The sequence below is a fragment of the Leptonychotes weddellii genome, chromosome 3, assembly GCF_054177405.1.
Source record: "Leptonychotes weddellii isolate Sample4059 chromosome 3, ASM5417740v2, whole genome shotgun sequence".
Classification (NCBI taxonomy): Eukaryota; Metazoa; Chordata; class Mammalia; order Carnivora; family Phocidae; genus Leptonychotes; species Leptonychotes weddellii.
The window spans coordinates 175873961-175896481 of record NC_138371.1 but is presented as its reverse complement, the minus strand read 5'-3'; the positions used below and the strand labels follow the sequence as shown (position 1 = coordinate 175896481).

At 56.9% G+C, this 22521-nt stretch overlaps 1 protein-coding gene across 1 annotated transcript; it reads left to right on the top strand.

The window, feature by feature from the left end:
• Positions 1 to 1912: 1912 nt before the first annotated feature.
• Positions 1913 to 22444, top strand: GRTP1 (growth hormone regulated TBC protein 1). The gene is made up of 8 exons (XM_081815240.1): positions 1913 to 2055; positions 2286 to 2437; positions 8067 to 8225; positions 11247 to 11371; positions 13981 to 14077; positions 19579 to 19751; positions 19830 to 20015; positions 22024 to 22444. Exons 1-8 carry the CDS (start codon positions 2018 to 2020, stop codon positions 22111 to 22113), a joined length of 1020 nt encoding a protein of 339 aa, XP_081671366.1. The 5' UTR covers positions 1913 to 2017; the 3' UTR covers positions 22114 to 22444.
• Positions 22445 to 22521: the final 77 nt, after the last annotated feature.

Sequence of the window (22521 nt, the reverse complement as noted above, 5' to 3'; positions counted from 1 at the left end):
CAGGTCATGATCCCGGGGTCCTGGGATCGGGTCCCACATCGGGCTCCTGACTCGGCGGGGAGTCTGCTTCTTCCTCTCCCTCTGCCTCTCCCACTGCTCATGCTCTCTCTCTCTCTCTCTGTATCTCTGTGTCTCAAGTGAATAAATAAAATCTTTAAAAAAAAAAAAAAAAGCAAAACGCGGTGAACTCAGCTGAGCTTGAAGGCTTTCCCTGGAACTAGGACTGTTGGCAGAACTGGTCTCTGAGGTTAGGTTCAGTAGAGCGCTAAATTTCCTGCAGTCTTCCTGGGTCCTGAGAAGCATGAGAACATCTGGACAGATGTCTCCAGCTGGGGGTAGGGTGTATTCCACAATTCCCTCTCCAGGTCCTCTCCGGGATGGACCACCCCTGAAACACATCGGGTGCCTGCAGGCCCACCGACACCTGGGTAGACTTGCAGTGGGGGCTGTCACGTCTTCACCACGTCTAGACATGGCCCGGAGGCACTTCCCACGAGAAAACGCGTGGGGCGACCAAGAAAGTCAGGTCGTCAGACGAGGCTGTTCACTGGTGCACTGGGCTCCTGCACACAGAGAAGGTGTCTTTCTGTTCGAGCCCATTTTTTCAAAAAGGACTCTTGGGATGAGGAGGGCTGAGGCTACAAAGGTTTCTTCCTTTTTTTTTTTTTAAGATTTTATTTATTTGAGACAGAGAGAGAGAGCATGAGCACGGGGAGCAGCAGAGGGAGAAGGAGAAGCAGACTCCCCGCTGAGCGGGGAGCCTGACTCAGGACTCGATCCCACGACCTCGGGATCATGACCTGAGCCGAAGGCAGACGCTTGACCAACTGAGTCACCCAGGCACCCTACGAAAGTATCTTAAACCCCCTCCCTTTCTTACCACATTTCTTTTTTTTTTTTAAGATTTTATTTAAAATCTGAGCTATTAACCCCACGTCACCCCAGGGGGCAATCCTACAGGGTAGTGCATTGTACTCCCCAGCCAACCAGAGATTTTCCCAGGCCTGGCTCCCAGGGAGTTAGGGCAGGGCTGGAACCCAGGGCCCCTCTCCCCAGTCTGCTGTGGGGACACAGGAAGGAATGGGGCAGGTCCCTAGGTGGGTGCAGAGATTACGATCTCATTAATACGCTGTTCTCAGATCGCAACTGTAGCCTGAAAAAGAGCAGGTAAAAAATAAGACTTGCTCTTTTTCTGCATAAAAGAAAATAAAAATATGGGTCATAGGTCAGAACTTTGAGCTTTGGACCTGCCCCGCCCTGAGGTTTGAAGGTATCTCAGAGAAATCCAAACTGGATTTATCTCCCACCTTTGCTCAAAGCCCAGAAGGCCTAAAGGGAGTGAGGGAGATTCCTGAAGACCCACCCAGCTTGGGGGTGGGTGGCATGCACGCCATCCACATCCAGGTCCCCGCCAAGCACCCCATCCCTCCCCCAGTGTGGCCCCCCACATCCCATCCCACACTCAGGTCCCCGCCAAGCACCCCATCCCTCCCCCAGTGTGGCCCCCCAACACCCCATCCCTCCCCCAGGGTGCCCCCCACACCCCATCCCGCTCCCGGGGGCCCCCACAAACCCCATCTCGCGTCCGGACGCCCTCCCACCCCCCACCTACCCTATCCCGCCCCCGGGTTCACCCCACACGCCGCATCCTGCCCCCAGCTGCCCCCCCCCGCATCCCCCCCCGCCCCCGGGTCCCCCCTCCGCCCCGATCTCGCCCCAGCCTCCCATCCCGCACCCCTCCCTCCAGGCCTAACCCCTCCCACGCTCCCGGCTCCAGCAGCTCCGGACACCGCCCTCCGCTGGGGCCACGGGAGCAGGTGCAGCTGCAGCCCCGCCTCCGCCCCTCCCTCGCCGCCCCGCCCCCTGCTCATCCCTGGAGCTCCGCCCCCCGCCCCGCCTCCCGCGCCCGCGGCCCGGCGGAAGGACACGCGCTCCGGTCCCGGGAGGTGGCCTTGGCCCGTAGGCGTGGACCCCACGGTTCCTGCGCCTCCGGGCGCCCCCACCCCACCCTCCCGTAATGGAGTCCGCGGGGAGCGCCCGGGACCGGGTCCCCAGGTGGGCGCGTGGGGGCGGGGGCGCGCCTCGCCCAGCCTGGGGTGCGGGATGGGGACCTGGGGTTGTGGGTGCGCGTGGGTGCGGGGCCGGAGTCCCCCGCTGCGCTCGGCCCTGGCTCCACGAGCGCTCGCGGCCTCGTCCCCGCGGGGACCCTGGGCAGGGCCGCGGGGCGCACGTGCGCGCGAAACTTTATTTGGGGCTTACAGGTTCTTTGTATTCTTGGGTTGTAGGATTGATCCGTACGGGTTTGAAAGGCCCGAAGACTTCGATTATGCAGCTTATGAAGAGTTTTTTTCCACCTACCTGGTGATACTCACTAGAAGAGCCATAAAATGGTCTAAACTTCTGAAGGGGAGTAGTCGTGTTCAGAGGAGTGGGACAGGTGAGTTGGAAACAGACGCGCGAGGAGAGGCCCGGGTTCCCTGAGCCCTCAGCTGGCCGCGCAAGGCTTCGAACTCGCTAGAACCTGCTCTAGTAAAGCGCAGGAGACCCTTCCCCCGCTTTGAGATGGGGACCCCGGCCTTCCTTCCAAACAGGGGACCAGATCTGGGGTCTGGGGTATCTGGCAAGAAAACCGCTTTCCTGCTCTCAGGAGTGAGCAAGGTTCTCCCTTGTCCCATACCCGGAGTTAAGCCCTCCCTCCCGGCTTCCCTCAGGGTCAAAGCCCACCTCACTCCAGCTGCTGCCGCCTCCCTGCCCCCACGGACCACCGGGCCTGCGCCTGCCTCACTCTGGGCTTCTCCCCTCCTCCAGGTTTTGCCTGGGATGCCGCCTCCAGGAGGCCCTCCCAAGCTCCTGTCTGGGATGGCAGGTCCTTCCTGTTACACCCACACAGTCCTGCCCGGTCCGTCCTGCTTCTGTTGCCTTCTGGCTGTGTAACTGGTGCCTATCTGGTTTGCTGCATTCCTGCTGGAATCAAGCCCCCTCCCTGCAGCGGGGGTTGGTCTCTGTAATTCCTTCAGTATTTGTTGAATGAATGAATGAAGTGTTTGCCTTCCGTGTTCCCCAGGCTGTGGATAAAGGGCTGGTGGAACCTGCGGGTGGGGGCTGAGGGCGTTGGTAGGTGTGTGCTTCTAGGAGTTAAGATAAAGGACTTTCGGAAATAGGACATGAATGACAGAGAAGGGGTGAGGCCAGAGGGCAGCTGCAGGGACAGAGCCGTGTGACCAGCACTGGGGATGGAATGAGGGCGTGCTGGACTTGGAACCAGGGTTCCATCACATGACCCTGCAGATTTGTCAGGGTTTATAAGCAAGGGGGTGACAAGATCAATTTTTGCTTGTAAAGGGGTTAGTGAACAGGGCCCAGGTGGTCCCAGTGCATAGCCCAGTTGAACAGGAGGGTTGGTGGAGGCAGGTTGATTTTGGGGGACAGCACTCGTGGAGGAGGAAGGCTCTTGCTCGACACTGGGCCCCCCACCAACATGCCTCTCCCCTGCTGGGGCCCCTCCTCGGGGCTGTTACTGATGGGGGAGGGTTTGGTAAGCACTCAGGTAAGCTGGCCTCGTTCCAGGAGGTTTGGGGGTGGGGGCTGGGAGGGGCTCAGGCTTGTGCCATGTTGCCCTGTGGATCCTGGAGGCCAGCGCACTGTGTGCCTCCTCCAGGGATCACTAATGGCCATCCCTGCGTCACCCCAGTGTTACTGTGTTTCCACCAGCATATCTGCTTTTGTTTCCCTTTTCATTTATTCTTAAAAGTTGACTGGTCTTTTGTTCTTAAAAAAAATAGAAGCGTATAAAGTAAACGTAGCTTATGTACGTGGTAAAACATGTTAATCACATTGAAAGATGTAGAGTGAGCCGGAGTTCCTCTCCTGGTCCAGACCCGTATGTGAGGCAGAGGCGATCGTCGGGACCACCCTGTGTCTCCGCCGGAGCAGGGTGAGCACACGCACGTGCACACACGTGCAAATGCAGCTGCCCCCACCGCTCGGGAGTTTGCCTTAATGCAGGAGAAGGCCTCCTGCCCGCCGGGGCTAACTCCGGACTGCTGACCAGCGGTCAGGGAAAGCACGGTCCCTGTCAGGTGTGTGTGTGCATAAGCCTGTGTTTTTACGTGAAACACAAACGCGCCTTCATCTCCCTACCTTTGGTTTTATCGTTTGGTTCCAGTGTGTCCCGTCCTTCCCTTTGAACGAGGTGAGCCCACTGATTGACGGTCTGCACCGCCTACCGAAGCCACACTCCGTGTCCCGTGTCTGTTTTCCAGCATCTGTTCTCTCCAGGTTGAGCAGGACTGAGAGCAGCCAGATGCAGAACCTTCCAGATGCTCGTCCTTCCCGTCTTTTTAGTTCTCTTATTTTGGCTCAAATGTTTTGTCTTGTTTTTGCTTCTGTTTTTTTTGAGCACTGGTATCTGTCAACTTTAAGAATTTAAGATGGTTTTATTGAACTACTTCTTTTTTGCTTTAGTATTTCTTTGACTCATGTAACCAGTATAAGCGGCATAGTGGGTTTGGAAGCAGGAATGTTTGACTCCTGATGAGCCTGCAGCCTGGGGCCGGGCAGTCAAGGGGGGCTCGCGGCCTGCCGTCTTCAGGAAGCGGGGGCACAGATCAGTCTGTGAGAGGCATGTGGGCTCACACGGTTCTGTGACGCTGGGTGTCGCGGCTGGCGCTTGGCATGATGGTTGGGGAGTCTGGAGTGGCTGTCAGGCATGAACAGGAGTGCACGAGTCATTCCAACGTGAGAATCCAGTTCTCCCACCAGCTCCAGGCTGACCGCAGTGTAGTCGGGCACGTGGCATCCGGCGGCGGTGGCCGTGGCTCGGTGGGACCAGCCAGAAAGCCGCACCTGCTTCCAGCCACACCTGCACGGCCCCCCTTTGGTCCCGTCTTGGGACCGAGTCTTGTTTTCTTCATCCTGCCGTGTGGTGCTCTGTTGTGGAGGACTTTCATCTAGACGCCGACCTTCGGTCACCAGTAACACAGGGACCTCTGGATCTCGGTGTCAGCCTATCTGCAGAGGGCAGCCCAGACTTCGGTTTGACTCCCATTTGTGGACGTGACGAAGGTCTGCTTTGTCCTTCTCTTTTTTCTTTTCGTCTGTAGCAAATATCCGCGGGAGGCGTCAGGCCAGCGTTGTAAATGCCCAGGACTGAGGGTGCAGGGTCGTACGGCAAGAAATGAACCCTTGCCCTTCAACGTTGCCTCCCAACGGGCAAGAAACTTCAGTCTTGCCCATCTACGGCTTCTTTCTTCTCCCTCCACCTAGGCAACCGCAGTTGGGCAGACTCAGCCCGGCCTTGGCCAACCATCTTTCTGCTCCCGCCCACGCTGGCGCCAGTCTCCTTCCTAGTGGCTTAGAGTATCAGCACCATTTAAGTTAGAATTAAGTTGCAAAAACAGACTTTCAAAGGCAAATACCAAGACACACAGGGATTTGTTTCACCTTCTTTTAAGAGCCCCCCCCACCCCCCCGCATTCCCTGAGGTCAGGGAAGGTCAGTCTCTGGGGACAGGTAAGCTAGTTTTATTCTCTTCTGAAGAAACATTGTAACTCCAGAGAACAAACAACAAAAGTAGCAGAAGCCTTTGTCCTTGGAAACTGTTGCAACAGCTCAGCCACCTTGGCCTCCTGGCCTGGCCGCCCCTTCCGGCTGGGCTGGCGGGTCCCAGGGGAGCCCAGTGTCCGACTCCAGGGAGGGGTTTAGGCATTTTGCATTTGCCTTTTTTTTTCTATTTAAAAAAAATTTTTTTTTTTTTAAGATTTAATTTATTTATTTGACAGAGAGAGACACAGCGAGAGAGGGAACGCAAGCAGGGGAAGTGGGAGAGGGAGAAGCAGGCTTCCCGTGGAGCAGGGAGCCCGATGCGGGACTCCATCCCAGGACCCTGGGATCATGACCTGAGCCGAAGGCAGCTGCTCAACGACTGAGCCACCCAGGCGCCCCTATTTAAAAAATTTTTAATTTGCAGGGAAATTCACCCTTACCTGTTGACACTTCTGTGAGTTTAGACAAACACACGGAGCCCGGGGTCACTTCGAGCGAGACTGAAAACTGTCCCCTCCTGCTGCCTGGTCCCTCCCCGCATGGCGGGCTGGGGCCTCTGAGGACGGTGCGGGAGCGGCCCCCCGTGGCCCCCCGTGACCCCCCGCGGCCCCTGGCCTTCCCGGCTGGCTCCTTCCGCCTCGCACTGCTTCGCAGCCGTGTCCCCGATCTTGGGTCTGTCTGATCGCTGAGGAACATTCCAGTCTCGGGCGACCACGGGGTTTGTGTGCGTGCGTCAGCGGGAGGGCGTGCGGGAGGCATCAGGCCAGTGTTGTAAATGCCCAGGACTGGGGGTGCAGGGTCGTACAGTGACTGTGTTTAACGGGCAAGAAACTTCAGTCTTGCCCACCGGCCGTGCACTTGGGGGCTCCCGCCAGCTGCCTTCTTTGCGCGGAAGACCGTGTGCCTACGTGGGCTTCCTTTGCAACTTTGTCAGAAAGCAGTTGATCCGCTCGTGTGGGGCGGGTTCTGGATTTCCCCTTACATCCCCGGGCCTGGGTGTTTCACTGGCACCACAGCGTCGGGTTACCTTGAGCTCAGGTAGTGACTCCAGCTTCACCCCAAGCCAGTTTTGGTTCCTTCAGTTCCGTTGCCTTTCCCCTGGACTTTCAGAATCCGGTTGAATTTATAGATCGGTTTTAGAGTTTCAGTTTGTTGTTGGCATGTGTGTCCTTCCCTTCTGGGGTCCCCACCGGCTCCGCCCCCGCCCCCCCCCGCATCATGGTGGCTCCTTCAGTAGAAAGTGCTCGGCGCGGGGAGAACCACACGAACTTCTGCTCTTCCCGAACCTGCGCGGCAACAATACCCGGCACGGAGGCCGCCACGCTGGCCAAGAGGGTTTCTGGTTTCCTTTGGCTTGCACTGAGCGGCGTCAGTCTGTCCGTCCGCTCCGAGGCCCCGCCTGCCCGCTTCCTGGAGCTCCACGCAGGGCGCTCCTCGGTCGTGGGTTCGCCTGCGGTTTGAGCACATAGTGCTTTGGCCCTGGTGCTTTTCTTGACTGTTACCCGCGCTAGCCCTGTAACGTTTTTCTGTTAAATGCCGCTGGTGCCTCAGATGTTTTTCTTCTTATAGCAGATTGTGGCTCTTCTTTCGTTGTATGACTTTTTATTTTTTCTTGAAGTAATTTCTTTTTATTTTATATATTTTTAAAGTGCATTTCTTTTTTAAGAGTGGTACTTAAATATAACATGGAAGGAAAACAACAATGCTTTGAATATTTCCTTTGAAAATGAGCTGTTTTGAGGGTTAAATTAAGGTCATTAAAAGCATAATGTGGCGCCCCAGGCTTACTGTAATTCATTTGAATGTTAGTCTCACAAATCTTTCCCAGCTGCCTGGGAAATTAGTGATTCATTGAGGTAGTTCATGGTTTTTGGCTTCTTTCCCTATATGTTTCTATGGTCATTAGAAAATTAATGATTACTTTTTCACATATTTATTATCAATAAAAATATTTCTCCCAAAGTAGTTCTCCACTTACACAGATCAGGTGTAGAATAGGACAGTGACCTGCCGCTGAAGCCCCCAGGCAGAGGGGCCACCCAGACCCCAGCCCCGAAACCTGCTGGGCCTCCTCCCGGTCTCTGGCTCACGCTCGTCCTCTGTGCGACCGCAGAGAGCTTTCCCGAACCCCATCTGACCTCGGTCCCCTGTTTCCCGGTCACCCCAGGGCTGGACCATGCATCTGAGCTGCTGTCCCTGCCCACAGCTGTCCCTCAGACCCTCACTGCTCCCCGACCAGCAAGGGCCTCTTCCTGCCTCTGTCCCTTCACTCAGTGTGGCCTCTCTCCCTCCAGCTTTCCTGGTGTCTCCTCCTGTGTGTGGATCCTGGCCTGTGGGGCCCTGACCCGGAGCTTGGGGCCCAGCCCGCGGCGTCCGGCATGTGTGTGTGTACCGGTCTTCTCCTGTCGGACGTGGGGAGGAGTGAGCTGCAAGCATGGAAGTCAGTGTCCTCGGCCCAAAGGCCTCTGAGCCCAGGCAACGCGTGTCTGTCTTTCTGAAGCAGCCCCTTCTCTCCGTTTCAGTGAAGCGCTATATCCGGAAGGGCGTTCCCCTCGAGCACCGGGCCCGCGTCTGGATGGGGGTGAGTGGAGCCCAGGCCCAGATGGACCGGAACCCCGGCTATTACCACCGACTCCTCCAGGGAGAGCGGAACGACAGGCTGGAGGAGGCCATCAGGACAGGTGAGCCGCCCGGGCAGCTCCCCGGAATTGTAATGCTGAAGAGGAAATGCACATTGTTCAAGAGGCACCTGCTGTTTTTAAGTTGAAATTTTATTTTTCTTAAAGGAAAACCAAAGCTTAAGCATTCATGAGGGGAGAACAGTGCTTTTAATTGCTTCAGCCGGCCAGGATGGACGTGGGTGAGGGAAGGACCAGGTTTCTTCCGTGGAGAACCCGAGGCGGGTGAGCAGGCTGCTGAGCCAGCGGTCAGGGCGCGGAGGGTAATCCCTGTGAGGGATTTGTGCTGATGACAGCGCCCTTGGGCTTACAGACACGGTGACCCGCATGTCCTGACGCTGCACACCACGGCTGCCCGCCTCGGCGTCAAACTCCCGTTGTCATTTGGGGTGCTGATGGATCCCCAGATTTTCTCAGTGGCCACATAGGCTCACCAGCTCGTAAATGTCCAAAGTGCCCAAACAAATATTTAACCTAAACTGAATAATTAGATTTTGAGGAAGTGTCTGCCTTTATGGTTTTGTTTTTGAGAAATACAAACTTAAACACAAAATACTTTATTTTTTTTTTAAAGATTTTATTTATTCATTTGAGATACATATATATATAGAGAGAGGGCATGAGGAGGGGGAGAGGCAGAAGGAGAGGGAGAAGCCGGCTCCCTCCCGAGCCAGGAGCCCGATGCGGGGCTCGATCCCAGGACCCTGGGATTATGACCTGAGCCGAAGGCAGACACTTAACCATCTGGGCCACCCAGGCGCCCCTATTTTTATTTTTTTAAAAAATTTAAAAAGATTTTATTTGAGAGAGAGAGCATGCACACATGAGTGGGGGGAGCCTCAGGGGCAGAGGGAGAAGCAGGATCCCCGCAGAGCAGAGAGCCCGACTTGGGGTTTGATCCCAGGACTCTGGGATCATGACCTGAGCTGAAGGCAGAGGCTTAACCAACTGAGCCACCCAGGCGCCCCACAAAATAATTCTTTAAAACCCAATTACTTGAATGTGCTGAGAGGTGGGGCTCCATGGTGGAGTGAGATTGAGGTGTGTCCCCAGCCTAAGGAAGGGGGTCCCTCGGCCCTCGAGGCAGCCCCAGCACCGGAACCCGGGGGAGGAGGGGCCGCCGGGCTGCCTCAGGTTGGGGGAGGCCTGGGGTCCAAGGGAGGCCACGCATATCAGATAAAACAGAATGTTGCTATTCATTTGAAAAGTGAATTTAGAGGTTCTGTTCAGTGCCGGCATTTTTGGATAACAATTTTTTATTGTGGTAAAATATACGTAACAGAATTTATTGTTCCATCTTTCCAAACTGAAACTCTGTCCCCCTTAAACACCAACGACTTCCCCGCCCCCGAGGCGGCCTCCTCCTCTGTCTCAGGTAAGGGACATCATGCAGAATTTGTGCTTTTGTGTCTGGCTCACTTGGCTCAGCGTGGTCGACATTGTTGCGTGTGTCAGGGTCTCCTTGCTTTTTAGGGCTGAGCACCATTTGGCTGTCAGGACAGACTCCGTCCAAGGTCTCTCTTCTGCCAGTGATGGGCACCCCGGTTGACTCCTGCCTGTGAGAGTCTGCTGTGAGGAACCGGTGTCCAGAGATTTCTTAGAGACCCTGCTTTCGGTTCTTCTGGGGACGTGCCCGCAGTGGGACTGCTGGGTCACGTGGTTGTTCAAAGTCTGTTTTGTTTTTTTTTTTTAAAAAGATTTTATTTATTTATTTGAAAGAGAGAGAATGAGAGAGAGCACATGAGAGGGGGGAGGGTCAGAGGGAGAAGCAGACTCCCTGCCGAGCAGGGAGCCCGATGCAGGACTCGATCCCGGGACTCCAGGATCATGACCTGAGCCGAAGGCAGTCGCTTAACCAACTGAGCCACCCAGGCGCCCCGAAGTCTGGTTTTTTGAGGGACCTGGAGAAATCACTTTATAGGGACAGAGGGTGGAGCCATGCTGCGTGTGAGCACAGCCTGAACGTCCCTGTCCACACCTCCTTCCACAGTGGGGAGAGGAGGGGCTGTTCCCAGAGAAAAGTTTCAAAACATGTGGAAAACTCCTCATAAAGAATAGTGTATAAGAATGAGCACAGCTGGTCACTCCAGAGTCTGAATTCGTAGAAAACACTAATTTTCTCCTCTGGAATGTTTAGAATTCCAGGAAAAAAACTTCCTTGTAAACAAACATACAATGAAAAATAACGTGCTTTGAGGCAGTAAAGCTTACTGTTCAGCTCAGGTCTGTTCTCCGGTAAGCAGAGGTTCAGCGTGGGCGCCGTAGGTAGGAACAGAAGCACTGTCCCATGGTGGGGACGCAGGTGCGAGCAGAGGCCGACCCATAGGCGCCTCGCCCGATGGCGGGCGGGGAGCTGAGGGTCCCGCGTGCCCCAGTCCGTTCTGGTGATCACACCTAGCGCGGCAGCAAACACACCACAAATCTCATCTAAGTGAGGTCAGTGGGTTCAGAAGACACACAAACCCTCCTTCCTTCCTCCGTCTGCAGGCTAACACGTATGAGCCAGGTGTCGGGTCCGCGTGGGGCCTGGCCTGTAGGCGCTGGTGCAGAAGGTGGACCAGGGTGTCTGAAGGGGATTCTCAGTGTGTTTTCTATCTTCAGAATTGGAAAGATTTTCCAGTGCTGTGAACAAGAGTTCACCTGTGGCCTGGGGTCCTAGAGTTGAGCGCCCTCCCTGGCCAAGGGGGGGACATTGGGGGCGGTGGTGCAGATGGGGTGCAGGGCCGAGGACCTTGAGGAGAGGCGGGGGCCATGTGGCGGGAGAAGCGACCTTGGAGAGAATGTGCTGTTGGGGCCGCTGGGGCACCGGGACTGTAGCTGGACAGGGCAGGAGACCCCGCCAACACCTTTGTCTTCCATCCTGACTCCTGTTACCATGGCCCTGTTGCCCGTGGAGGGCGGCCAGGGTTGCCAGGAGGGGTTTTAGGCCTCGTCGGGGGTAGACACAAGGACTACTTTGTACATCATAGGCCAGTCTTCCGTCTCCACCGTCTGGATAATTCTGTGTCGTGAATTTCCCTGCAGATATGAACAGGACCTTCCCAGATAACATTAAATTCCGGAAGAGTGCAGATCCCTGCTTACAAAAGACACTGTACAATGTGCTGCTGGCCTATGGGCGCCACAACCAAGGTGTGGGCTATTGCCAGGTAAGTTCCAGGAAGTCAGCACACGCCAGTGGGGAAGGTGAGCGTGATGCGCCCGCAGTTTATAGCAGGGACGTTCTCCTGGTGAAGGCTAAGTGTTCAGTCCCGTTCATGAGCCCCAGACGCAGGGCTGTGACGTTGAAATGTTTCCCAGGTAGAGAAGCAGTACAGTATTTCTTTTGGTGCCAGACCGTAGGGAGGGGTGAGGCTGGGAAGCAGACAGGACTCACTTGTGTGAGCAGGGCTGTAATTACTGGAATGAGTGACCAGCACCTCCTGGCCTCAGTGCAGAGAGTGTGCGTGCATGTATGTGTGCACGCATGTCTGTACGTGTGTGCATGTCTGCTTGTGCACGTGCATGTCTGCACATACGTGTGTATAGTGTGTATGTGCGTGTATGCATGTATGTGTGCGTGCGTATGTCCGTGCGTGTGTATGTCTGCACATGCGTGTGTATAGTGTGTGCGTGTGCGTGCGTATATGCATGTATGTGTGCGTGCATGTCTGTGTGTGCGTGTGCATGTCTGCACGTACGTGTGTATAGTGTGTGCATGTGCGTGCGTATATGCATGTATGTGTGCGTGCATGTCTGTGTGTGCGTGTGCATGTCTATGCACATACGTGTGTATAGTGTGTGCATGTGCGTGCGTATATGCATGTATGTGTGCGTGCATGTGCATGTCTGCTTGTGCGTGTGCATGTCTGTGTGCATGCATGTCTGCGTGCATGTGCATGCCTGCTTGTGCGTGTGCATGTCTGTGCATGTACGTGTGTATAGTGTGTGCATGTGCGTGTGTATATGCATGTATGTGTGTTTGCATGTGCACGCCTGTGCGTGTGTGTGTGCGTGCACACGCGATGTGGCGGGGAGTTCCTTCCACATCATTTCTGGAAGTCAGATCTTCCTGCGATTGCAGATAACAGCAAGCCTCATTACCTGTCGATTTTTGTCACCTTGTGTGGGTTTGCTGCACGAAGCAGCACGTCACGTGTGGACGAATCATTCCTCGTTCCTCCCAGACGTCACTCTGCCTGGGGCGTGGGGGAGGGAAAGTGACAAGGGCCCAAGTGCTCTCTGCGTGCCTGCGTGGGACACATGGGCCTTCCCGTGTGGGCCTGTGCTGTCGGGGCGTGTGAGCGGCCCATGCACGCACTCTCCGTGTGTCGGCACCGCACCTTCTGCCTGTGGCCCACGGTGGGAGTGGCTTCCCGCTTCCCGAGCTCCGGCTTCTACAGTTTCCTGGGGATGGCGGGATTCACGGATGGGAAGTTTGCATCCGACCGTTGTGGGCGAGGCTCCAGGAACTCGGTGGGGGTGGGGGTGGGGGTGGGGGCGAGGGCAGCGGCTGCAGAGATGGGAGGGGGCAGGTCCTTCTGCAGAGACCGGCGGCAGCGGTGCCTACCAGAGAGCGCTGTTCGCTGACCACTGCGCCGGGCTGTTCGAGGTTGCTCTGGTACCCGCGGGCCGTGCCACAGCAGAGGAGGCGGGGCTGGGCTTCTGTTGCCGCCATAACTTAGGGTCCTGGACGAGGACTGGCCTGGAGGAGCTGAGGAGGCCGCATGGTCCAGAAACCGCCTTTACATATTCCGGTTACTGTTCTTGCAGCTTTTTTTTTTTTTTTAAAGATTTTATTTATTTGACAGAGAGAGCACAAATGGGGGAGGAGCAGAGGGAGAAGCAGACTCCCAGCCGAGCAGGGAGCCCGATGCGGGACTCGATCCCGGGACTCCAGGATCATGACCTGAGCCGAAGGCGGTCGCTTAACGACTGAGCCACCCGGGCACCCCTCTTGCAGCTTTTAAAAACAGCATTAAAAAAACAACCCATACAGCTTTAAGCTTGGCGCGACGCCAAAGCTCGGGTGTGTATTTGTGAGACTGCACGCGGGCCGCAGGACGAGGTGCGCAGGCACGAGGGTGACACCAGGAGTCTGTTCGGTCTCGGTCGCAGGCGGGGGCCCTCAGCGGCCCGCGGGAGGGTCTGCTCCAGGCCCCCGGCCTCCGGTGGCCTCTGGCGGTCCCTGGCGTGTGCCTCCCTCGTCCCGTGGCCTCTCCCTGCGCGGTGTCTGCGTGTCCAGATTCGTCTTGCTGGCTGTGCCCCTGTTACCAGAGGAGGACACACGCAGCTTAGGAAACAGACGCACTAGAGAAGGACAGGGAGGACGGAGAAGGCGCATGCAGACGCTCCCCCGCGGTGGGTGAGCCCCGCGCCTGTAGCTCGCATGCACCATGAATTTCCCCCTCCGTCTGCATCCAGAATCTGTCCACACCCGCCGTGTCAGAGGCCACGTTCCTCGTGGTTTTGGTGAAGTTCGGCCACGGGTCTGGTTTCCTGATGCAGTTGTGCCGTCAGACTGTTGTAGGAACTGGTTGTGTGTTGTGTCTCATCGTGAGGCTGAAGGCGGGAGGAGAGTCTGTAGGTTTCCAGGCTGAGCCCCGAGAGCTTCCTCACACCCTGTTGTGTTTCCCCCTCTTCGTGCCGAGTGCGTCACTGAAAGGCCACCCCTGGATGGTGCGGATTTTGGGGGAGAGCGAGGGAAATGCAGTTTGTGGGGAGCAGCCCGAGGTCTGCAGAATCTTGAGGCGGCTTAAAACTCATTTTCTCACTTCAGGGAATGAACTTCATAGCGGGATATCTGATCCTCATAACGAAGAGTGAGGAAGAGTCCTTCTGGCTGTTAGATGCTCTCGTGGGAAGAATACTGCCGGGTATGTGGACCGTTCCTGCCGCGGGCCTTCCCCGTCCCGTCTCTGCCGCCCTCACGGTGGCTCAGCTGAGGAGGAGGGATTTCATCAGGACGGAATGGGAGTTAAAGGGAAGAGAAGGATTTAGGGTGATGGGCTCCAGCTGAGCAGCCTGGCAGTTCTGGCCCTGGTGGCATTTTCTTCGTGCTGTGTCTTAGAGCTTGGACTTTCTGTGTCGGGGGCTCGGCCCCAGTCCCCAGCCTGAACCGTCGTGGGGAGACTCATGGGACCTCAGTGCGGGGCCCGCTGGTCCCAGAATCTGAGGGAGGGCCACTTGGCTCCGTGCACACACTTGCTCTCGAGTTTGGGAATCGTTCCAAGAGTAATCGTCCACTGGTACTGTTAATTGAGGTAAAATTATTCTTTTCACACGTTTTTACTTTTCTTTTTATTAACAAATACTAACTGTTTTAAAATGAATTACAAGTTAATCGTCAGTTTATTGGCTAATAACCACTGGTTTTGGTGACGCACAGCGTAGATGGAGATTGCTTGGGGAAGACCTGGGCCCTCCAGAGGGGACGGAGTGACGACCACTCACAGCCTCACGCCCGGCCTGGGGCGCGGATGGGCATGCCCCCGGAGTCGGGCTGGGGCCGCCCCGCGTCACCCAGGAGAGCTGGCTGCGGCCCCAGCAGCCCCGTGCCGGCTCCGTGGGGGCGTGCACCGTGGTTTCTGCCCCGCGGCACACAGCATGGGTCGGCTCCAGAAGAGCCGAGACGCACGGCCCAGCTGCTGAACCCACCTTACAGATGAGGACACCTGAGGCCTCGACCCCATGGCTGTCAGACCTTGGCACGTGTCTCACGGAAGCGTGCACTGGAGTGGCACCGTGACAGAAGGGAAGCATCTGGACGGGGCCGCCTCAGGCTCCGGGCCGCCATCCGTGAGGGCGCAGCACCCACCCCAGTGGCCCACCTGCACGGGCCGCCTTCGAGGAAGGCGTGAGCACTCGGCGTCCCAGCTCCGCTGCGGGGGCCTGAGCGGTGGGCGCGGGAATGGCGAGGAAGCCGGGGCAGGACGAAGGGGGGACGGAGCCGCGTCCAGGGACTGAATTACAAGGAGAGTTTCTATCCCGGATCAATTCAGTTCTTGTCTGCAAAGACCTGCCGCCAACCTGCCGGGTCCCAGTGTTGCTCTGGGGGCTTGGGAACATCCGTGAGGGGAGCGTGAGAGGCCCTGGCACCACGCACAGCGCGTCACCGACGGGGAGGACAGGTGTCGGGGCGGTAAGCGCGACTTGGAGAACCAGAGGGGCTCCAGACTGACCCTTTTTAGCCCATAAAATGTCATTTCCTATCATCACGAGGTGCTGTTGAACCCAGCTGCAGTACAAACAGGCCTCAATTCAAAACCAGTAAACAAAATCGCCAGGACGGAAGGGGACGGGAGGCGCTGCTCGTCGGCCTGTGCATAGGCCGGGTGGTCCCAGCGCCAGTGTCCTGCTTTGACTTCTTTCTTTCTGTGTTACACAGAGAGATGCGCTGCCAGGTCCTCCCGCGAGAAGCTGAGGGGCGCGGAGCGTAGACTAGAACCTCAGCCAGTGCTGCCCGGTCCCCTTCTCCCCGGAGGCGGCTACGCGGGTTCACGGGGCTCGTGCTCACACACGCAGAGACACACAGACGACACGGTGAGGCCCAGCACCACGGAGCATAAGCAGTCGGAAAGATGAGCAGAGACGAAAGCAGGTTCTTTGGAAAAACTGACAGAACAGGCAGGACTGACAGAAAAAGCGGGTAAAGTATTCAGAAATGGAAAGGGTGCTGTAATTTGGAAATCTGTAGACTTTTAAGAACTTCAAGAGAATATGAATAAAATGAAGTGGCCAGATGGAAAACTGAGGAAAATACCGCCTAACAAAGCTGATCTGAGGGAACCCAGAATGTCTGAGATGACCCGTGGGCAGACACGCAGGGTCGCGTCAAACCTCAGAGGAACGGGTCATTTCTTTATCAGTGTTGGAGAAAACAGAGGAAGAAACACCCATCAGTTCGATACGGGCCGGCACCTCCCCGCGGCCATGCGTGCACACACAGCCACGCTCGCCCAGCCAGCAGCAGCTGGGATCTTGACGAGCTAGGGGTTCTCCCGGATGCAGGGAGGGCTTAACTGAGATACTCGAGGGCAGAGTGAAGCCACGCAGGCTGGAAAGAATCCTGGGGATGCGTCCTGATGCTGTGATTGTGGGAACAGTGTGGTGTCGGTTAGGGATGGACAGCACAGCGTGGAGCCCAGAAATCAGTCTGCTCCTCCATAAGTCTGTGGGAACTGGTACGGGAGATAGGTCAGTTAATGGGGAAGAGACAGGCCGTCTACAGCCTCCTTCTGGGACAGCTCTGCGTGGAAGGAAACAAAGTTAGACCCTTAGTTCTATTCCAGATGAATTCAAGACGTAGGTGAAAAAGCAAAACTTGGGGTGCCCGGGTCGCTCAGTCGTTAAGCGTCTGCCTTCGGCTCAGGTCATGACCCCGGGGCCCTGGGATCGAGCCCCACATCGGGCTCCCTGCTCAGCGGGAAGCCAGCTTCTCCCTCTCCCACTCCCCCTGCTTGTGCTCCTGCTCTCGCTGTCTCTCTGTCGAATAAATAAAATCTTAAAAAAAAAAAAAAGCAAAACTTGGACCCGAGAAAATAAGATGTACAGTGGTTTCACGATTGCTGAGTATGGAGGAAGATCTTGAACGAAATTCTATGAAAGATGTGATTGATAATTTTAATTACGTTAAAATGAAAAACTGATTTTGACATGAGATCGTAAGCAAAGTAAAAAGAGAAGCTGCAGTTTTGGGGAAGGTGTCTGTGATCATGTAACTAACACGTCAAGGATTCCTAAAACTCAGCAGAAGCAGCTCCATAGAAAATCCATCATTTTGCAGCGGAGGCGGCCTGCGTGGCTGGCCAGGGTCTCCGGCGAGCAAGGAGCGGGCTGAGGCCTATGAAGCAGATGGCAGAGCCTCAGCACGGCCAGCACTGGCCACCGCCCTGGGCCGGTGACACCCCAGGTTCAGAGTCGTGTTCTGGAACATCAGCATGCAATGCCCGTACGCACTCAACTTGGCCCTGCACGTGCAGACCTGGCAGCTCACACCAGCCATGGGGACGCCAGGTGGCCCCTTCCGGGTCGTCCCCACTCAAACCCAGGCATTCGGCAGGAGGAGGAAGGGACAGGAAGAGGCCTCCTGGGCCTGCAGCTCCCTGGTGCTGACGGCGCCGTCCGACCTCAGGAACAGGGGGAGCACCGTCGTGGGATAGCGCAGCGAGTCACGAGCCAGCGCCAGTGAATGCATATGCTGGCGTCCTGAGAAGCTGGTGTGACCAGTTTCCCCTCCAAACACAGGGAAACAGGTTGTTCGTAGCCCAGCTCAAGCCAGGTGGTCCAGGTGAGGGGTCCAGGTGAGGGACCCAGGCAGCGCTTCGGGGAGGCTCAGGGGTCCTGGGGAGCAGAGGGGCCGGCCTGAGTCCTGAGTCCTGTGGATGAACATGCCCTGGAGGGTCATCCCACCTGTGGGCTGCACCTCATGGCCTGTACCCCTGCCTGCAGGCTGGCCGAAGAGCATCAGTTTTGGAATTCGATTACGTAGGCCTGAATCCCAGCTTGGCCGCTTACTACTCAGCAGTAGTCACACGGCCCTTTCTCCATCTATGGGCCCCACCGCCACCCTGCCCCCCAGCCCGGCTCAGCCCTCCGATGTGCTGACATGGCCATGAGGCTGTTTGCAAAAGCATGCCGTCCCCAGGAGAGCCTGACGCGAGGCCCCGTTCAGAGCTACATAGGAGGTTCCTCCGTTCCGCGCTCAGCTGAACGCTGGCTCCTCTGCTCAGATGGGCCAGAGGCACGGGATCCGTCTGCCTTCACGTCAGGGCAGGATGCGGGGAGGAGGGTGGGTCTTGGCGCTCCTGCCCTGGTGACTGGCCTGGGCCCGTGGCAGTCTGGGTACAAGTTCAACGGGTCTATTTTCGGAAGTCGCTGTAAGCCTCTCTGGGGCCGGGAATGAGGCCACTGTGCTCGGAGCTCAGCAAACCCTCTTACCCGTCCAGGGCTTAACCCCGGCTCCCTTGGCAACATCACTCAGAGAACTGGGTCGAGTGCAGGACACTCTGAAGGGACAACAGAGACTCTCTGCCCTCATCTGCCCGGGTGGGCCAGGATGTTGCTCAGCTTAAGAGGAGGAGACAGATGCAAAATGAGGATATGAGCAGGAAAAACTGAGAATCCCTGGATTTTATAACCGAATTGGCTTTTATCAAATCATTTCCAGGGTCCTTTAGTATTAAATGTGGCCTACTGCATGCTGACTCTTTGAAAATCAGCAACGTGACCACGGTATCATGTCAGTGTTCGTGGGGATCCTGTTTCCGCCGGGCTGGTTAATTAACATCTCGTCCCTTCGCTATGGTGAATGGCCAGAGTGTGGAGGGGCAGCAGGACCAGAAACTGTCCTATTTATTTCTATTATATAGACCACTTTCTGAATTTTAATAGCAAAAACTAAGCATTAAAATTCATTATAACGTGTTGCGTTAACGAGCTAAAAAGTTCTTTGGCAAGACAAACGTGCCTTCCAAGAAGACTCGCTGTGGGAGGTGTGGTTCTTTTTGAGCTGCCCAGGCCCTTGGACGGCAGAAGTCAACTTAGTGGGTTGTGCTTTCTGTGCTCCTATGGCCTGGGGCCCCCAAGCCACTAACCCCACTAAGGAATTTCTCCAAATTAAGCCATCGGTTCTCCTTGGGAATGAATAGGACAGACTGTAGACCTCACACTACCTGTCCTTCTGTAGTTAGAGGGGTGGGGACGTTTGGCTCCTTCTAGAATTCTGGGAAATGTAATGTCCTGGACCCTCAAGTGTGCAGACAGCACGTAGGACTGACTCTGTGAGCCGACAAGCCCTTAGGGCTCCACGTGTAGACATCTGTGCCCAGAGCCCCCGTCCTCTGTGAGGCTGCCTGGACCCACAGCTTCTCTGGCCTCCAGGAAGGGGCTCACTGTTGCACTGTCCCCAAGGCTCAGGTGGCCCCGGGCCTGCCCCTCTACCCCACGGCCTCCCTTAGTTGGGTGGGCGGGGGGCGGGCCCCGGCTGCATGTGTCGGCTCCAGGGACCGCGTGTGACCGGTCCTTCTGTGTCCAGCTTATTTTGTTCACTGAGCACAACGTCCTCGAGGTTCGCCCATGTAGCAGGTGTCAGGATCTCCTTCCTGAGGCTGAGTGGTGTCCATTCCCCTGGAGGCAGACATGGGCTTGCATCCGCCTTTTGGCGGGTGTGAGTGCCGCTGCTATGGACCCAGCGTGCAGGCTCCTGCTTTCCACCAGCAGACTCTCGCTGCTGCACGCTGGGGCCTCGCTGGGGGAGCCGCTCCCAGGGCTCCTGGCGTCTTGCTGCGGAGGCTCCCTGGAACCTTCTGCTTTCCCCCCCAGCGGAGAGGGGGCCAGGGACGCAGTGCCTGGGTTTCTGCTCTCGTCCGTGTGGCAGATTACTACAGTCCCGCCATGCTGGGCCTGCAGACAGACCAGGAGGTCCTGGGGGAGCTGGTGAGGACCAAGCTGCCGGCGGTGGCGGCCCTGATGGATGGACACGGCGTCCTGTGGACCCTGGTTGTGTCGCGCTGGTTCATCTGCCTGTTTGTGGACATCCTGCCCATGGAGGTGAGCGCGGCGTGAGCCTTGCTGGGACCAGGGCTGCGTGGGCCGCCCCCGCATGATGCACCGTTTGTTTCTCTGCAGACAGTGCTCCGAATCTGGGACTGTTTGTTCAACGAAGGTTCCAAGATTATCTTCCGGGTGGCCCTGACCCTAATTAAGCAGCACCAGGCCTTTATTTTGGAAGCGACCAGTGTGGCGGACATCTGTGAGAGGTTCAAGGAGATCACCAGGGGGAGCTTTGTGACCGAGTGCCACACCTTCATGCAGGTGAGTGTCTGGGGCAGGCTCTGCTCCGCGGCCCCGTTAGCCCCCTCAGCCCTCCCAGACCCATGTCCTCCCAGAGCTCCACAACAGCTGCCCCTCCTGCTGGGCTGCAAGCCCCATGACGGGCTTCAGGGCGGCCGGGACCCCCGTGGGACCAGTCCAGGTTCACTGGGTCGGAGCACAAACCCGTCGATCTGCCATCCTGTTGGAGCCCTTCCCCTGCTGCTGGCATCTCTGGTTCCGGATGGCTCTCCTTGGCCCCAGTAGGGTCGCACGGGTCTGTTGTCCTACCCTGAAGGGCAACTCCCTCAACCGGGTCCTGGACCCGATACCGGCGTGTAGACCATTCAGATCTGCTGAGTGAATGAAGCAGGAGCTGAAAAGCCTGACAGGCCTTCTGAGGAGGCCGCGGAGGCTGGGAGAGGCAAATTTTAGGTTTCCCCTTTTCCACCTGGAAGTGGGGAAGGAGGAAGTGTGGGGGAGGTGGCGGAGGGTGCCAGGAAGGCCAGTGGCCAGGGAGTTCTGCCTGCCTCCCAGGAGGTAGCAAGCCCCCAGCTCTGCTTGGGGCACGGGCAGCTGTCAGGCGACGACGGACGGGCGGCCTTCTGCAGGCGGGACTGCCCTAGAATCAAGGATGTTGCAGGTGCGCGACTGGTGTCCTCTGGCCGCATGGAGTGAGGCAGCCCTAGGGAGCAGCCTGGACACAGCCAGAGAGAAGCTGGGGCCTGTGCCCCAGGGCTCAGGGGAGGGCGGCCTGCTCTCTGGCTGCAGTGCTGGGGACCCCAGTCGCCAGGGGCTACAAGCGTCTGCTGAATGGTAGGGCCCGGATGGGGAACGCGGGACCTAAGCCTGTGGCCGACTCATTGGGAGGAGCCCATCACGTGGGACCGACTGCCTCGCCCAGAAGGGCTTCTCTGTCCCCGCGAGCCCTTTGGTGCCAATGTTAGGGGCAGAGTCCAGCAGCAGAGGCCAGGGGCGTGAGTCTGGGAACGAGTCTGCGATGGTGTGTCCAGGAATGGACAGGACCCTAGCCCACCCTGTCTGTACCCCCACAGCAAGCCCCTCGTACGTCAGAGGGCTGCACTGGAGGTGGCTCAGGGTTTTCCGTTGAATGAGCTAGGGTCCCCCTTTAACACATACGACAGCTCGGGGGTCTCTGGTACGCTCCCAGGTTGTGGGGCCGTCACCCACGCCCCGACCCCACCCAGCAGTCCCCAGTCTGTGGGTTCGCCTCCACGTGTGACGCTAGCCGAGGACCTGCGCGTGCACACACGCCAAGTGCTCCGGAAGCGCTAGCGTGTAGAGAGCACCGGAGGGAAGCGCGGACAAGCACGAGGCTGCCCGGCCGGCTCCGCCAGTCTGCCCACGGGGACACGACACTGCTGCGCATGGTCCCGCAGCATGGATGCACCCCTTGGAGGGACGTTATTGGGGAAGTGGCCCTGGGACAGTGTTTCTGCATCAAAGCACGCCGGCACAGGAACCGCAGCTCGTGCATCCGGGCTCTCTGCGGTCCCGCGCAAGAACATCTAGAACGTTCTGGAGAATAAAAGCAGTGACCTCGCACGAGCTCAGCGCAACCATCACGGGAAGAACGCAGCTCCATGCCCACGTCCCGGCACCCAGCAGAGGACGCGCCTGCTCCCCTTTTCAGGAACGTGGCCCGTTAGAACATAAAGTCCACCCTGACCTCAGCACCGGCTGAACATGCACGCACCTGTGGAGGAATTTCAAAAAACCCTTCTAATGCTAGCCTTACGTTTGGCCTAGTTTGTAACCATGAATTTCTCAGCCGTAACTGCCGAAATTATCAAATCGTTAGGCATAGATGATGTGACGGCATGGCCCTCCGCTCCCCCAGGGCTCAGTCAGGCTGGTTTCAGAGCCACCGCAGGCCCTCGGGATTCAAGGGTCAGCACAAGCGCCCCTCCCCCGCCGCTGGCAAGCCCTTACCTGGCGCGGGTGGGGGTGCCGCTGAGCTGGTTTCTTACGTGGATTGTTTCTCTTCCAGAAAATATTCACCGAGCCCGGGAGCTTGTCCATGGCCACCATCATCAGGCTGCGCGAGAGCTGCAGGGCCAGGCTGCAGGCGCAGGGCTGACTGGGGCCGCTGTCCGCCGGGGCCGCAAGGCTTCATTTCCAGGGCTGACCAGTTTTTACTGCTTTCCCTTCTTAGTGCTGTGAATACTCAATGTCTCTACGCTTGTGAATTTTTTTAAAAGAACGATATAGAATTCTGTCATTCTGTAACTCAGTATGGGTTATGAAGTCATAAATTTCTAAAAATGTGTCTTTACTTGAGATATTCACTCATAAAATGTGAGATTATGTATTTATAATAAAGTATGTCAACACTATGAGTTTGTGATTATCTATCAGCTTATCTGCCGACTGAAAATGAAAACCAAAACAATAAACTGTCATTAGCGATATTAATGCCAAATCTTCTTCCACTCCTTTCCGGGGCACAGCATTACCTTATGTGAGGTTTGTGCACACAGCACGTGAC

Coding starts and splice junctions, on each gene's coding strand:
- GRTP1 (XM_081815240.1), top strand. CDS start 2,018: ATGGAGTCCGCGGGGAGCGCCCGGGACCGGGTCCCCAG. Junction 8,226..11,246: donor GGAGGAGGCCATCAGGACAG/GTGAGCCGCCCG, acceptor ATTTCCCTGCAG/ATATGAACAGGACCTTCCCA. Junction 14,078..19,578: donor CGTGGGAAGAATACTGCCGG/GTATGTGGACCG, acceptor TCCGTGTGGCAG/ATTACTACAGTCCCGCCATG.